At 35.9% G+C, this 16648-nt stretch overlaps 1 protein-coding gene across 7 annotated transcripts in view; it reads left to right on the forward strand.

Annotated features, from left to right (window-relative positions):
- Positions 1-16648, forward strand: part of LOC122404548 (calcitonin receptor-like) — a 160254-nt gene that overhangs the window by 130092 nt on the left and 13514 nt on the right. For all 7 annotated transcript variants that reach the window (XM_043408596.1, XM_043408594.1, XM_043408597.1 and 4 more), the window contains one exon: positions 11301-11407. In XM_043408596.1, coding sequence (XP_043264531.1) covers positions 11301-11407 — 107 coding nt within the window. The remainder of the gene's footprint in view (positions 1-11300; positions 11408-16648) is intronic.

Below are 16648 nucleotides of genomic sequence, written 5' to 3' on the forward strand. Positions count from 1 at the left end.
ACCATCGCGAAATCGCGTTTTACGGGCAAAAAGACAGATTTCAATAAAGAATGTGCAATAAAGAAACCTTCGATGTTAATTTTAAGATTCGCGACTAAGCTTAAGACTAATTGACTTAAAATTAAAAGTCCCTCGGCGAATGAATCTGCGATTAATCTGGATCTGAGCTGAAACTAAAATTGATGCTTGTATTGGTGACACGTGAAAGGAAATTTAATAAAGAATTTGTTGTGCTGACGTGCAGCGAGGTAGATGAGATGTTGATGTACCATCCATGATCATAAGCTGATCATTGTTGACCATCGAATGACCAATATACAATAAAGCCATCACGAAATCGAATATAAAAGGATCGAATCGAATTTTTACAAGGATCCTCTTAGATGCACGATTCTGTTCCATTTTGACATTTTGTTCCAGTTTGAAGGAGATTTAAAGTAGAAAATAAATGTCCCATTGCACCGATTATTTCCGAGTTTTGACTAATTTTGCTCGCGAAGAACGTTGCTTGTCTACTCTATACGTCGTCTGTAATAATATGACATATAATATATCTCGTTAAGCTGTCGAAGACTATGCGATGTTTGATTGTGAAAGGAACTCGGCGTTAATCTTACGTTACTCGTGAATTCGGTTTCGTGGGATTTGGTGTTCCTGTTTCCGTGTGTATCGAACCACAGTCGCGGGCTTTAAATTTGCATAAGACACTGTCGGTTGCGTCTCTGGAGGTGACGGAAAACGAGGAACCGTGTCGTCTCGTCGCGTCGTATCGGGTGGAAATGTGAGGAAAATAAGGTATTTCCTAGGGAAGAAAGCGTGTAAGTAAGTTTCGACGAAGGAAACTTCGAGGGAAAATTCTCGTCGATATCACGAACAGCGTCCGTTGCACGCGAGTATAAAATTCTGTCGAGCCTCCGCCACGAGACAGTAGACATTCTTACTCGGTAACGAGATTCGAAGTTCGTGTGTACGTTTGCCATATTCTCGCCACCTTCTGCTTCGACAATTCCGGATCTTTAAAATGCAGAACGGCCCTTGGCGCTTTAGCGAAGTTCGGCCCAAACTTCGGGACGAACGCGAACGAATTTAAAAACTATTTCAGCGATTAATTGTTGCTTGTCATTTAAGCAATTTACCAAAAGTATACCACGACGTTGTCTTTCGTCCGAATTTTTCTAGACGTGCCTTGTTAAAAGTTTCGTCACGTTCGCAAAGTTTATACGTACCGTCTTTGAACGTTGACCGCCTGATGTGGACTGTTTCGAAACACTTTTTAAGAGAACGACACCTACATAGGTTAATAAATTGAAAAGGCTGACGAAACGCAACGAATCACCAAGTTCAGTGTTCTCGTAAAATAAAAAAAACAGAGACTGTCTCGAGTGCACATCGGATGGTTGATCGTCTCGGATCGATAGACCGAGAAGAGCACCAAAGAAGCAATAACGTCTCCGGTTGATCCAGAGGGGCGAACGAGTTCGTGGGGATGCTAATACAGAGACAGAGCGTGTCTTTGTCACCGGATATGCGGCTAGATCTCGACAGATCTTTGACTAACGGAGTTATCCATCGAGCTAATAAAATAGACGCTTTATCGCCGCGACCGTTAACCTGGCTAAGAAACTCGTCATTTACGATTAGAGGAAATGACCTCGTGCACGTAATCTCGAAAGTGCTCTATCCGTCGAAGCGCTGATAGGAAGAAGCGAAGGTAAATTCCACACCTAACCTGGCCATCTTGTGTTTTGAGCGAGATAGAGGCAATCAAAACGCAGACAGATCCGTACTACTCTCACACTTATCTCCGTTTTACTATAGATCGGTCCAACAACTCCAGAAAATCGATTTTTTCCCCCAAAGTAATATTCAGAAATTAAATACCAAAGTTTCATGACGTTGTGATGGAAAAATAAGGATTTGAAAGATGAAAATAGTAGGTTTACTGTGTAAATAATAAATAATAACAAACGTCCAACAGACTCGTTTCCGACAGAGACGATAATTATACATAATTTGTCACAGAACTTAGTTTTGGAGCCTCGTTAAAATTCGAGAGTCTTGAGAATCTTGAGAATTAATTTTTGTAACTTGATAGTGAAAATAACTTTAATTAGATTCGAATAACAACTGTTTCTACAAGTTTAATTCTTTCTCCGACTGTACCTGTTAAAATATGCGAAAGGGCTGCACCGAACGTTTTAAAAGGTCGCATGCTACCTTTAAGTAGCAGGTTTTTCATCCCTGGATTAGCGAATAGCAGTGAACTAGACCTGAAATTCGTTTTAGGAGCTTCTGGTATTAGCTCCCAGCCGCTGGGGATGAAATACTTAACGTGTAACGCTTACGTCGAGACAATTTAATCTTAATTTTGAAATATTCGAAAGTACTCTGTCGATCACAAACAAAATTACAAAATTTCGCTCCGGTAACACCTTCTATCTCGATAATTGTGAATTATCTTTTACCGTTTGTACATTTAAACTATAACCTATGTAATTAAAAAGCACGAAATTAATTATAGAACATTGTTTGTCCCTCTACACTATATAACTTCTGTTTTAAACGTGTTCCCTAGATACTAACAGTTACATTCTACTCTCCTGAGATTTCCGTTCCCAACACGACCAACATTATATTTGGACAAATTTAATATTCTCTGTGTTACACGGGTGGAAATTTATTAGCAACTTCTACGATACTAAATCGCTTTGTTACAAACTTACGCTCGATCCTGTGAAAATTCAGTGGTCTAAGGAAATTTACATTTTCTGGAATTATCAAATTAAATCGACACTCTTACGTTGCAGATTCGATCAGTTTTCAAAGAGATGCTCGCGGTAATTATTCTTGTTATACCTTTGATTAAACCATCGGTTCGAAACTCCAATCCTATCCGTTCCAAGTGGCAACGACGCTTTGACTTTCAGTTTTCGTCTCAAGTTTAATTTGAAACTCGTTGCTATCGAATTAGGATATATCGTTCGATTCAAATCCAAAGCGGAAACTTGATACGTCTCTGAATAGTTCGCTGGGTTTTCAGTTCCAGCAACACTTTCGCTGATTAATCGCGCTTTCGATTGCTGTTTTAGCCATTTCCCTGTCGTTTTCCTACCGCGGGGATAAGAGAAAACTGAACGACTGGTGCTTTTACCATTGATGGAAATGCGCGCCACGCAAAGTAAGAAACACCGAAAGAAAACAATCGGGGAAAATATCAGCGAACAAAAATATGGTCCAACCAGGAATTAGTTTTCTAAATCAACGAATTTAAAATCATTTCTCTTATCGCAATTCTCTCATTTTCCGCTTTTTTTTTCTCGTAAGTACTTTATTAATTAGTTGTCGGACCTTATTCTTTTAAACTCTGATAATTGCAAAAATTATTTTCCCTCGTTTCAGGTCTTCGCGAGGGAAACTTTATTATTATGATATTAACTTTGCGTTGTTATAACTCGGCCAACGAAAATATTCTCCCTTTAATATTTGCTCGTTTTCACAACCTTTGGTGAATTTTCCTCTTGTTAAATTGTAAACTGTTGACAATGGAGCAAAAAGTAATACGGAAAACCTATTTGCCTTTACAAAAACCTTTATAGACCGAGAGACCAATTAAAAATAAAAATTGAACCGTTTCGTATCGGACTTGGTCTAAAAAAGAAAATCCATCGATCGCGTATAGATTTGTTCGATATTAATGCAAAAAAGATACGACACGGTAGAAATTAAAGGGGACTTTCTAAATCAGAAATTGATTTAAATTCTCGCATTAAACTCGATCTTCCGTCAGAACTGATAAAATTCTGATAGAAGCCATTATTTGAAATTGATGCCGTTACTTTTCCTACGAAATTCCACCGATCGATTTAATACGATTACTATAATACTGAAATTCTTCGATGGAGGATAGAAAATCAATTTAATAAAATTTCTCGGTCGGGCTGGTTTAATTAATTCGCGACTGAATACGGAAATTAAAATTTTTCTACCAACAAACAATAAATCTAGACAATAGAAGCTCTTGTTTGCGATCGAATGAAAGCACAAACACAAACACGAATAAAATTTTAATAAAATGAAAAATTTAATATAGCTCGTTTTAATAAATATAATGACATTTTTGAAATTCGATGCTACGCGATTAACTGAATCGATCGATAATTTAATGGCAAAACAAAGTTAGGAATTTGACTTTGCCGAATGCTGAAACCAATTATGTACATCTCTTTCAGCCAATAGCTCGAATGTTTCTGGAATGGAAAAATAGTTGGGGAGAATGGGTTCAACCATTTTGTTCCGGCGGAGAATCGGCCAGAAGCTGGATATTTGCAGCGAAATCCTCGGGAACGCACGTGCATTAATGTGTTTGATCGACAAACAAGCTAAGAAGCTTTGAAATTAGCCACTTGCCTCCCAATCATTTTCAGTCTCGACCAAGTAGTCGTTTTTCCTGCCGTGGAAATGCTCGTCGTATTTAAACAACGTTTTTAATCGAATTTGTACCATTTAAGAGAATATGTGGAGAAAGAAAGATTTAATGATACGTTCTTGCTGATTAAAACAATATTTTTTGGAACAACGAGAAAACCCTTGAACATATTTCGTAACGAAACACGCGCGTAAGATTTAGCTCGCTAATGTGTTATTTTTATTACCCGCGTGTGTATCCGCTTTATTACGCTCGAAATTGCGTTTTTCGTTTCGCTATTTCATTGCAGGCATAATTGAATAAACCAAAGTACGTTCTTTAATAAATTTTAAACGCGGTTTGCCGGATGAAATATTACGACGATTAAAGGAATTACCAAAATCTGGGAAAAAATGTAGAATGGTACGGATTTCTGCCTCCCATTTGCATTTTATTCTACGGTAAAAAATTTTTTTTAAGAGATAAATGAAACGAATCAATCCATGAATATTTGAAAGGCAATAAAACCGATCGTAAAAACCGAACAAATAAATACGTTCAACAAACATTAACATCACCACCGAAAGTTAAATTTTTAATTGGTAATTTTAGAGACGAGTTATTTATCAAATCTTAGTTCATGTTTGTATATACGATTATAACATGAAATCAACTGTAATTTCATTTTCCAACGTGTCTCGTATTTTGCACCGTATATTTGTAAAGATTGTAATTCGTTTGCAGAGAAGAATGAAAAATTTTGTACGGTAGCATAGAAAACCAAGAACTGGGCGAAACAAAAGGAGTATCTGTAGAAAAGAATGGACCTTGATAACGATCGAGATTCGACCATGAAACAGTTGTTGGATGCTTAGTCGTTCCTTAAGTCCGTCGCCAACAACTCCCACTTATTTGTTCCCTCCGGGTGCATTAGCTATTTCTCGATAAGCCACTATCGATTTCAAGACATACGTCGTTTGATACTTGCTCTCGTCGTACACGAAGAGCTTCTAACTCTGCAACCCGGAAACTTCATTTTGGACTTACGTAACTGACCACCGAACAACTTCATTCCTGGAGAAATCTGTTTCCGCTTCCCCTTAATTCCCTTAACCGCATACGACACAGTACTTAAACGAATCGTTCAAAAAATATACTACTTTATGCCTTCTATACCGTTTTACATATAATTTAACAATATTAGAAATCAATAGAAAGCATCGAAACAAATAATATTATCACATTAGTTAACTGAAACTTTGGTTAAACTTTGCAACGCTGAATTTCCAAATTTTTATCATTTTGTTGAATATATCTCTTCCGGTGATTATATGTGTATGTGTACGATATTCTTTTCTTTTTATATCAACGAATAACAGTAATATTCCATTTTTAAGAAGCATGTCCTTTCAACAAATTTTTTTTGAAGAAGTCTATAGAAAAAAATAGTGAAAATTTTGAATTGTCTTTTACAGAGATCACTGAAAACCATGACAACAAAATAAATATCATATAAGATATTTTAGCTTAGATATCTTGGAACAATATTTCAATTATAAATTGAATAGAAATGGCCGGTGACGTAAAAAGACGAAATTTACCAATTCGTACAAAATCCCCTGACTTTTCCCAACGCGATGAGCTCGTCTTGGCGTCGACTCGATTACATTAAAAATTTCGAAAGAAATAGCACGGAGAAAAGGGAACCTCGGGATAGTAAGCTTTTTTTTCTCGATATCCCGGAGAGGAAGACATTTAGGCGACTGGCCCGAATACGTCAATCATATCTTTTCTGTGTCGTTCGCGGGAATGGGAACGGTATATCGCGTTGCCTTCGACAAACGTTCTCCGGTTTTAATGGTTCGAACGAGCCTCTGTTCGGCAAACGGCAGAAGAAAAACGAATCTTTTTAACCGCGGAAAATCAAGCAACGACGTCGAAAAAAAAAAGGATTCGTTCGCGTGATTAAAAATTTCGAGAACGTTCGACCGTAAGGCACGTTATTTTTTAATCTTGACTAAAACATTTACGCTACTTTCCATATCTTGGCGTTTCGGGCAAAAATTTTAATTTTTCCTTCCAACAAACTTTAAATGAAATTTTTTTTTAAATCCTCGAGGAATTTTAAAATGATAATGTTATTAAATAAAATATCACGAGAAACAAAAATTAAAAATGCTGGAAAACTTTCTTGACAAATAACTCCTCGATGGGTTTCGTGCAGACGTAACATCGAGTAAATAAACGCACAAAGGAACACAGCTGGAAATAAAATGTCCGTGGAACGACTTTCGTGCGAGTGCCCTTAAGGAACGTTTTCTAAACGCCTTACGTAGCTTCGGTTCTAAGGGTTTTATATTGCTTACATTCTTCACTTTCCACTGTGACGTTGATGAATGGTAACCCTGTGCTCTGCTCCGATGCGAGTTTTCAAGCAGAACGATATTACAGGCACGGGGAGACAATGGAAATTTTCAAACGAATATCAACTCATTTAAATTCAATCGTAAAATTCAACGTGCGCCTGCGAAGTTGCGAAAACTCCAGAGCGTGCTATGTATCTTCGTTCTATTCCAACTAATTTGCATAATTCTCTGGGTCGAAGAAACCCGTGATACGTGATACTATCCGGTGCAATCTTGGACGATACACAGAATGTTTTATAACTATACACGAACTCTCGATCTATGTATTTCATTTTTATTTAATATTCGTTCAACAGGTTGTACCAACATCCAAAGAAGGTATCGAGAAGAATGTTGGAAAATTTTGTTTAATACGAAAAGAACCCTGGATAACGTTATTATTAAGATAGACAAATATTGTTCGAACGTCTGCATAAACGTATGCATGTTTGTTATTATTGGAATTTTATTTTAATTTTTATAAACTTGAAAAATTTCCACACGCGTTGTAAATTGTTGTCTATCGTTGTATGTAATCGTCTTCCGTGCAAAGCAAATTGGAATGATTTATGAAAGACAGTTTAAATGCCAGAGATTCTCGAGTAATCTTTCGCGTTATGAGTTTGTATACAAAAGATAAGCTATCTGGGGTACAACGTCTCAGAGGTTCATTAATACGCCATTAGCATATTCATTCATGCAAATTATAAACAGTGGCTTATTTTTCGCAACAAAACTTGGAAAATTAAACAACAGACACATACTGATAACGAAGATAACACAATTGGCATGAGCAAAAATAACACTGTTTCTCAAGGTCACAAGATTGCACCTTCTTTTAAAAATTTTAACCTTCGAGTAAATAATATTAGAAATGTTTTTTAACAATTTCTAAGAAAATAATTACTATTTACGACGAATAAATCTACGTAGGAACGGTTATGTAGTTTCTTCCAAAAGCAAACGAAACGGATCTCTCGGCTGTTCGAGCTTGAATTCCCAACGACTTCGATGCAATATAACTCGGAAACATCGATAAAGATTCGAAGCAAAATTTTCTTCGAATTTCACGCGTCTTCCGGCGGGATACGAATCGCTCAATCAATACTTCCGATGCGTGGTATGCTTGTTATGCATAAGCCTTCTCGTGTCGCGTAACCCGATTCCGTCGTTCGACGTCGGATTTATCCGCGATCGTCGAAAAAGCTGCTCTTCCGCGACATTACGGATGCGATCGCGAGTCGCCGCGTCGCGAACGTGACGAGCATCGACAATTTTCTACGTGCGTGTCCCACTGCTCGAAACCTGAGAGAAAAGTTGAAATACACTGGGGGGGGGGTCCGGGGGAAAACTGTGTCCTTTGCAGAAGTCAGTCGCTTCGAGTTGCAACGCGAACTACGACCGTACACGTACGGATTATGTACGAATTCGGCTTCTTACGAACGGCTAACACCCTCTATTTGCAGCGAGGAGAAAAGCTTCTACATAGAATTGTACTTTATGATAAAAATTAGTAGCTTGTAGCGGCGATTAAAATAAATATAGTAAATGATACGAAATATTCTTGTGGAGATATAAAGATACGTGGACGGACGATGAAAAATGAATTTCCTAAAGGTGATTATTTTAAATATAGTTAACCCTCTGATGCACGATTTAATTGCAAGCCTTTTTAAAAATTTTATTCAACCTGTAAAAACGTGTTAATTTTAATATATTAAACTTTACAACGATCGTAGCCTCATTACTGCGAGACTTAACAAACGAAATACTAAAAATGGTATAAAGTTACATTTAACGGTAACAGAATTTATTTCTCGCGAATGGATGTCGCTGTATATTTAGTAATTGCATATTTTCCATCGATTTGGTATTTTCGTAGACGAAGCTTCGAACGAAGAAATATTATTTTTGACCAGTAGATTTTAATTTTTATTTTACTAAATTCGCAAAACCGACGCAGGACATTATACGACGACAAATTACGAAAATTTGGTCGAATCGAGGAAAGAATTCTGGATGGACGGAGACTTTTTTCCCGCCATCGTGTGTGTCTCTCGCGCGACTTTCTCGATATGTCGCGGGACCGTGTAAATGCAGCGTCAGTTTCGCAGTCACGTTGACACGCGAACGCGACTTTCCGCGCGTTTTTGCCCCGTCCGCATATACAATTATTCGGTGAATACGCCACGAGACAAAAGCACCCGCGAACAATGGCATTTTCGTCGAAGCCAGCCTTACGCGTTTTGTGTCCGCTGCAGATGGCATCTCGAGCTAGTAATGCGCCCGTCAACAGTCGACGAAATTTCATGCTTTCCATTAATAATTGGGGAAACGTTTAATGCACTCGAGTTTTTCTATGCTCGCGAATTATGCAGGCTCATTTTAAAAAAAATACCTTTTCTGTTTACTTAAATGTTGATATATCCCAGTCAGCTCATATTTTTTCTTATTGTCAAACGCTTTTGTGAATTTCTGACCATTCTTTATCTCCCTAAAAGATAATATTTGTTGGTTTGTCTCTCTCAAAAAGAGAACATTTTCTTTCATTTACAAAAACCATCGACTATTGATTGGTCATCGACTTGGGAGAGGAGGACCCATTTTCCTGCCCCATTTCGGCAGGAAACTCCTGAACGTGGTTTTCTCCTCAAGGAGATTATCCTTTTTATTATATATTAGGAGATTATCCCTTGGCTTATTTAGACAATGAATAGGACCGATCGGTTGACTGACCTTTCTTCATTCTAACACTTTCTTCCGAACTGAATGGACGTGCCCTTCCATGTGTTTCGAACAAAGACAAAGTTTAGTTTAAAAGGTATTTGAACTGTATGTTTTATTTCTATTCCACCACCTATTTCCAATAATATTTTTACTCGACTTAAACAAATTTGTCCGTCGAACATGTTTTCCTTCGAGTTCGTGCGAGAATCGCCCGAAAAGTTTACGCAGCCTCGAGTTTCGAAAGAAAAATAAAACTAACGCGTTGATCTCGTAAATCGCACACGTGCACGTTAATGTTCGACGACGTATACTCCGCTCTAAGAAATTCCGATCGAACGAGCGCGGAGAAAGTTTTCAATTTTCGGTGTTGGTCGTTCGGTGTCGGGAGAATGTTGATGTGACGTTTATTGCAAAAGCGCGCGTGATCTACGATACATGCTGTTCTTCTTCTCATCCGACACCGTCTATCTCACGGCGCTGCTTCGATCTTATTGAACAATACGAAAAGGGAATCCGAAGGTCCGAACATCTTGCGCTTAAACATTCCGAACTTGCCTCGAAAAATAGCCAAAACGGTTTTATTCCTCGCGACATTCCCAAAAAAAGAAGTTCTATTGTAGGATTTAACGAAGAGAATTTATTTGAGGAAAATTAATTGAACATAATTAATTAATACTTGGCAACGCAAATTAGAATCACGTCTGTCTTTCACAGACACTCGTTTCATACTCCTTGTTGTCTCGCTGTCCCTGATTATCCATTCCTTTACAAACAAAACACTTCCAACCCTTTTGCACATAAATTAATATTCATAAAACTATAGCGCGGTACAAATATTCGATAGAAATCTCCTAGCTATCGTTATTTGTCGACGATCTTACATAAAATTCCAAAAAGACTAAAGCATTGTCCACGATAAATGAAATTTATCTTTGTTTCGTAGTTCTATCTGAAGAAATGAAATTTGTCCAGCCTTTTTATTTATTCCTGTTGCAGTGTTTTTGAAATACCGTGTTATGGGAGGGTACTAATTCATAAAATTAAATTTTTCCTTAATGATTGAAACAGTACATTTATCAAACGAGTTATCTGTTTAATTGCTATAAATTTGTCACTTTTAATGGTAGTGCGTTATGTTTCTTTTTACGAGACACTCTGTAACTGTTTATTGCAGAGTCAGACGAAACCGACAACATCGTTAACAATTTCCAAGCTACAAAAAACTCTGATCGTGATAAAAGATATTAAAATGGTATAAAAATTTATATTAGAATAAAGTTTCAAGCCTGCCCTAATATTAGAAACAACAATTTTTGCGTTCCACGGTGTTCATTGAATACTTTCACTTTCATTTATGTTGCAAATCCTGACCTAAATTATATACTCGATTGGCAGTTTTAATTTGGATAAATGTACGTACTTTCACGATACGTTTCCATTATAATCCTTTGATTTGGAATATTACAAAGCAGCTGTACGATTTATTTTAATAGTATCTGCTGCCATTCGGTGTAAATAATACATTTTAAACGTTAAATCTAATAGAATATTTGAATCCTGTGAAGTAAAACAGGTTTTATTGACATTAAGAACAGAGAAATATCGATATTCCTATTATTCAGAGAGTTCTTTATAATGGTGAATATTAATTATTTACGAAATTAAACCGTAATCGCGACACTGTGCATTTGCTGTACATTTACAATTCCAGTATGTCTCCATTGGAAATTCATCGATGATGGTGATAAATTTCCTTGTTGCAGGGGTGGCGCACAAATATTGCGAATCAAACGGTACCTGGTTTCGACATCCAGAGTCCGATCTGGTGTGGAGCAATTACACGACATGCGTCAACATGGAGGACCTCAGCGTAAGTGTGTCGAATAAGAGTTCGTTCGTAGCGGAGTTACGTTTTAAGGTTTGATAAAATCAATACGAGATAGCTGGAGTTAGCTTCGTTAATGATCCGTGGTTTAACTAACGACGTGGACGAAGCTACGCGATGTGCTATGTACCACTTGTCGCGAACTGTAATTCCAGAAAAGCAATAGCAAGGATCCCCCGTTTCCGTGTTCCTTGAAACTAGTCGTACAGCTGCCGTACGATCCCCAGATGCTTCTGGCGAGGATTAATGCCGGGAACAAGATAAACAAGATCCTGTTTCTTTCCCGACTAACGTCTATTTAGCAACAGTTTCGAACAGAGATTATTTCCATGGCGTTCGATGCGATCTTCACGAGGGAGTAAGGTCGAGGATCAGCCAGCGGAGATAAAGGGACAAAGGTTAAAGGGATAACGTGTCACATCGACGCGCAAAGTGCGCGTGATGTTTCGAAAATTTGAATCTTTCGATTCAGGAGAATGTTCCTTAGGTACAGAATATGGAATACAAATTCTTTTCGAAATGCTAAATTTCCAAATTTTTATCAATTTCTGCTGTTTGAATATATGCTGTTTGAAAATGAAATATTACTGTTATTTGTCGATATAAAACCACAATCACGCGCACGTACACTTTCCAATTCAAATTTGTCTCTCCCCCTCCGGTGTTTTCTATTGTTTTATATTTTTAAATAACCCGCGACCAAAAATACAAAACGTACGAATGGTCGATCTCTGTATCGCTTTATATCCCAGGAATGATTTATCGAGAAATCAAGAAAATTGGTACACTTAGTGTTCGAATTATCTATAATACATAGAAGGTGGACAAGTTTTTCGGTGAAATTAAAAAATTTCAAATCATTCTGGAAAAATTATTCTCGGTTGCAGGGGTCAATTACAATCATTTTCGGTCAATAGACATACCCTCGAAATCCTACCCACTTTCAAGGAAAAAATTCTTTACCGAAATGTCTGACCATACCATTGATATGTTCCCCTGAAATTTCATGCGTATCTTTAAAATATCATAACTCCTGAACGGATTGAAGGATTTTAATGTTTCAACCCGCAAACAACGCGTATTTTGATGAAGAATATGTAGAAATTCTAAGAATATTCAAAAAGTTGTTCCTTGACCCCGTAAAATGAGGAAAACCCCCCTAAAAGTGGTCCAATTTTCAAATAGCCATAACTCCCTCAATAGTGAATATAATTCAATGAAACTTTTTTCTAAAGTAGAGCTCATGGGTACCTACAAAAAAGTATTAGACGACTTTTCTCTGGAGCGTCAAGCAAAATTATTAAAAATGAAAAACGAATGTTTAAGAAAAATCGACAGGGGTAGGATGCCTAATTTTTCGGCGAAATTGATAAGTTTCAAATCACTCTGGAAAAATTATTTTCGATTGCAGGGGTCAATTAGAATCATTTATGTTCATTAGACATACCCTCGAAATCCTACCCACTTTCAAGAAAAAAAATTCGAAGTGTGAAATTTTTCTACAAAATTAAAAAATTTCAAATCGTTCTGGAAAAATTATTTTCAGTTGCAGGGGTCAATTACAATAATTTTTGGTGAATAGACCTACCCCCGAAATCCTACCCACTTTCTAGAAAAAAATTCGATACGGACGAAACTTTAAACGTTTACGAAACTTTTTAACGAAGCCTCAATTAACAAATTGGTATTCTTGATTTTTGTCTTATTTTGGCCTCTAGAATCTCCCATTATAATTTCTCCCAGGAATGGCCGAACATCCTCCATAATTATCAGAATTGTAATCTTTTAATTCAGCGTTTTAAATTTAGCTTAAATTTAGCGTTTCCAAAAGAATTTGTGTTTCATATCGTACCTAAGAAATATTCTCCTGAATTAAAATATTCAAATTCCGATGACTATATGAATACCTAGTTGTTCGAACTTTTATATTCTATTCTTTTGATATCGACGAATAACAGTAGTGTTCCATTTTTTCGCAGCACGTCCTTTCAACAAATTTTGTTTGAAAATGTCGATAGGAAGAAATAGTGAAAAATTTACGATAGTAGAGCGTCAAAATGTACGTATACGAGTTCATTTATTTTAAAGAAGGTAGCTTCAAAGTTTTATGCAACGATGTACATATATTGTAATAAACGGAGAAGTATAATAGAATAAAATATGAACACGGAGGTAGGATGGAAGCTGTCAGGTTGGAACGAAGGGGAGAAATAAATATATGAAAACAACAGACGGAAGCAAGGAAACCTTTTTCCCATCTAATTTTCGAATAAGAGCACCGGATCTGTTTCCAGGAACAATTTTTCGGGGGGAAAAAGGTGAAAATAACGATGACTATGCAATAACAATTATCCAGCGTATAAAAATCTAGAATGGAACGAAAAGTTATACGTTGGATAATGTTTTTGCTATCCATCGCGCATTATGAGAATTTATTTTCATCCATTGCGAAGAAGGATAATATCGAAACTTTTGAAATTAAATTTGTACGTTGCGGGAATGTGTAAAGCGAAACGTGAATTTATTGATGGACTTTTTGATGTTTCGTAAAATTAAGAATGGTTCGGTTCGATAAATGTTTCGATGTAAATGGTACATGAAAATTATATTACCGATGATTTTACCACGTTATTCCATTTCATTTTTAATATCCGTGGTTGTTCAAAGTAGCTCGTTTTCATCAACGTTTTTTTAACGAAATTTTTGTTCAGCATCGAGAAAAAATTTAATAATCAACCTTGCGCGTAATTCTATGAAACATTATTCAAACGCAATGTTTAAATATTTATGCGATGTAATTATTATTTTGATTCGTACAGATTTCTGTCTTTTTAACTTATCCTAAACCGGTTAAAAATCTATAATTACTATACTTTGAATTCCTGAAATTTGATCACCTACTGAACATTTATAAATTCTGTTAAATATTATATACGATTTCAAATTTTCTAGATTTTCTGAAAGATATAAATATGCCCAACTTTGATTCTATTATTCAAATATTAATCCAGATTTATACAATATTACACAAATATTAATATAAATTTCTACAATATTTCTGTTATACACATATTAATGTAGATCTGCATAATATTTGAATTACGCAAATGTTAATCTGAATTTCCAATGATATCTAAATCTCATCTCTGTGACAAATTCGATAAAATCTGATTTCAATATTACGCATCCTCGTTATAAACTTTTTCGTTATTTTTAAAAACTTTTAAAAAATCCATCACCATCCACCATTTACTTTACTTTTTATCCCATTCGTGTATAGCAACCCAGAAGCAACGAATGCAAGTTGTAAAAATCTATTTATGTTTTTTTTACAAAGTCTTTAATTGTACCTCCGCGACGCTTTCGAAAAAATTTTAACATTCCATACTAAAATTTGCGACAGCAAACAAGAGAATGTAAAACACATCCAGCGAGAATAAAACTGCAAGTCTGCAGAATATCATAAACACAGAAATTGCATTTCTTTCCTAACTAAAAATTATAGAATTTTATCGTAAAATTTATACCCTCCACAATGTTCTGTTTTTTAAACCGTTGCTACTTTTTCCATAGTTTTTCTTTTTTCTGTTAAGAAAGTAATATACTTTAATGCTCGCACACTTATCTGAAAAGCAAACGCTTTCGTACTTCTTTGGCTATTGCTGCACGATCAAATTTATACTTACGGTTAACACAATTTCTTCGCATTTGCCCCTTTATAGAGTCGGAAAGCACAGCACACGTCGTGCGCGGGAAATCCCACCAATTTAAAATTGAAGAACGAAAAATAAATACACACGGTATTTCCAAGTCAGAAATAAAGCTGACACGAGTGGAAACAGATTCATCTTTGCAAACGTTGACGCGTACAATTTAGAAAAATAGTCGTTGATTCGGTCAAATTTTCATAAAAAGATTTTATAGTCTCAGTGTGTTCTCATACATTTTTATAAATTTTAGAATCTTCCTTCTTAAGGTCTTCGTCAATTTGTACGTGGTAGATTGATTTTTCAAGAAGGTTCGTAAATTTGACTAAAATTTTATTGTCTCTTTTACGAACGACAATATCCGTTTCTAAATGGAAGATATGGAACATATGATATCTTTATAGCGCGTTTCTTCTCAGTTATTGAACTAACAAGCCATTTGAATTTTTCACTGTTTCCATAAAAATATCGTAACTGGAACATTAAGAGTGGCATTCAATTAAATTTTACGTTGAAAATATCGCTGAAACCACTTTGCTGGACATAAACTAGAAGGCACTTGAACTAAATGAAATAAACTATCTTTATAGATGAACGTACGAATGGAAAAAGGTTTCTTTTCTTAAAGCCACGACTACTGATTGAATATACTGTATCTAAAATAAAAATAAAACTACTTGAAACAAGTCTCCTGTTTGAACAAATAACATAGGAATATATTTTACGGTAAAAGCACCTTCGAAATACTTTTAGTAGCACTCAAACGGGAAAATACATAAAATGAGTGAAAAGGGATGTCGTCGTAAAGGAATGAATAAATAAGAACAAACTTTTTTTTCAAGCCATCATTCCGTCACCGGGGCTGACATGGAATTGTATTTTATAGTAAAAGCATCTCCGAGTGGTTTCCGGTCGTAGAGAAGCGAGAAAAAAAATAAAAACGAATTAAAAAAATATATCCTCATTAGTAAGGGAATAAATGCAAGAAAAAAAAAATTCTTTCAAAACCGACCCCATTAGTACGAGTAACATAGAAATGTATTTTATCTCTTAAACGTTTGAATACCACATTAACGAGAAAGTATATTGCAAAACAAACGAAAAAAGCTGTCGTCGTAAGGGGATGAATAAATAAGGGCAAACTTTTTAAAGCAGAGACTGTTATGACTAACATAAGAACGTATTTTACGCTAAGTACGCGTTAGACATACTTTACCAGCACTTAAACAAGAATATACATAAAATGAAAATATCTCCTCGCGAGCAAATAAATAAGAGAAACTCTTTTAAGCCACGACTTCGCCGCTACGAGTAACATGGAATTGTACTTAATGGTTGAAGCAAAGCTTCATAGTTATTAGTAGCGCTTAAACGAGAAAGTACCTAGAGCAAATGATAAAGAATATAGATACCTCGTGAACAAATAACGTAAAGTTGTCATTTAATTGTAATAGAATTTATTTCTTGAGAACAATACCTATGAATGTTCTAGCTTCTAAATGCAACTCTTAAAGAGAAA

This window comes from Colletes gigas, unplaced genomic scaffold, assembly GCF_013123115.1.
Source record: "Colletes gigas isolate AHSC1104 unplaced genomic scaffold, ASM1312311v1 Colletes_gigas_Sc00003, whole genome shotgun sequence".
In the NCBI taxonomy this organism is placed as follows: Eukaryota; Metazoa; Arthropoda; class Insecta; order Hymenoptera; family Colletidae; genus Colletes; species Colletes gigas.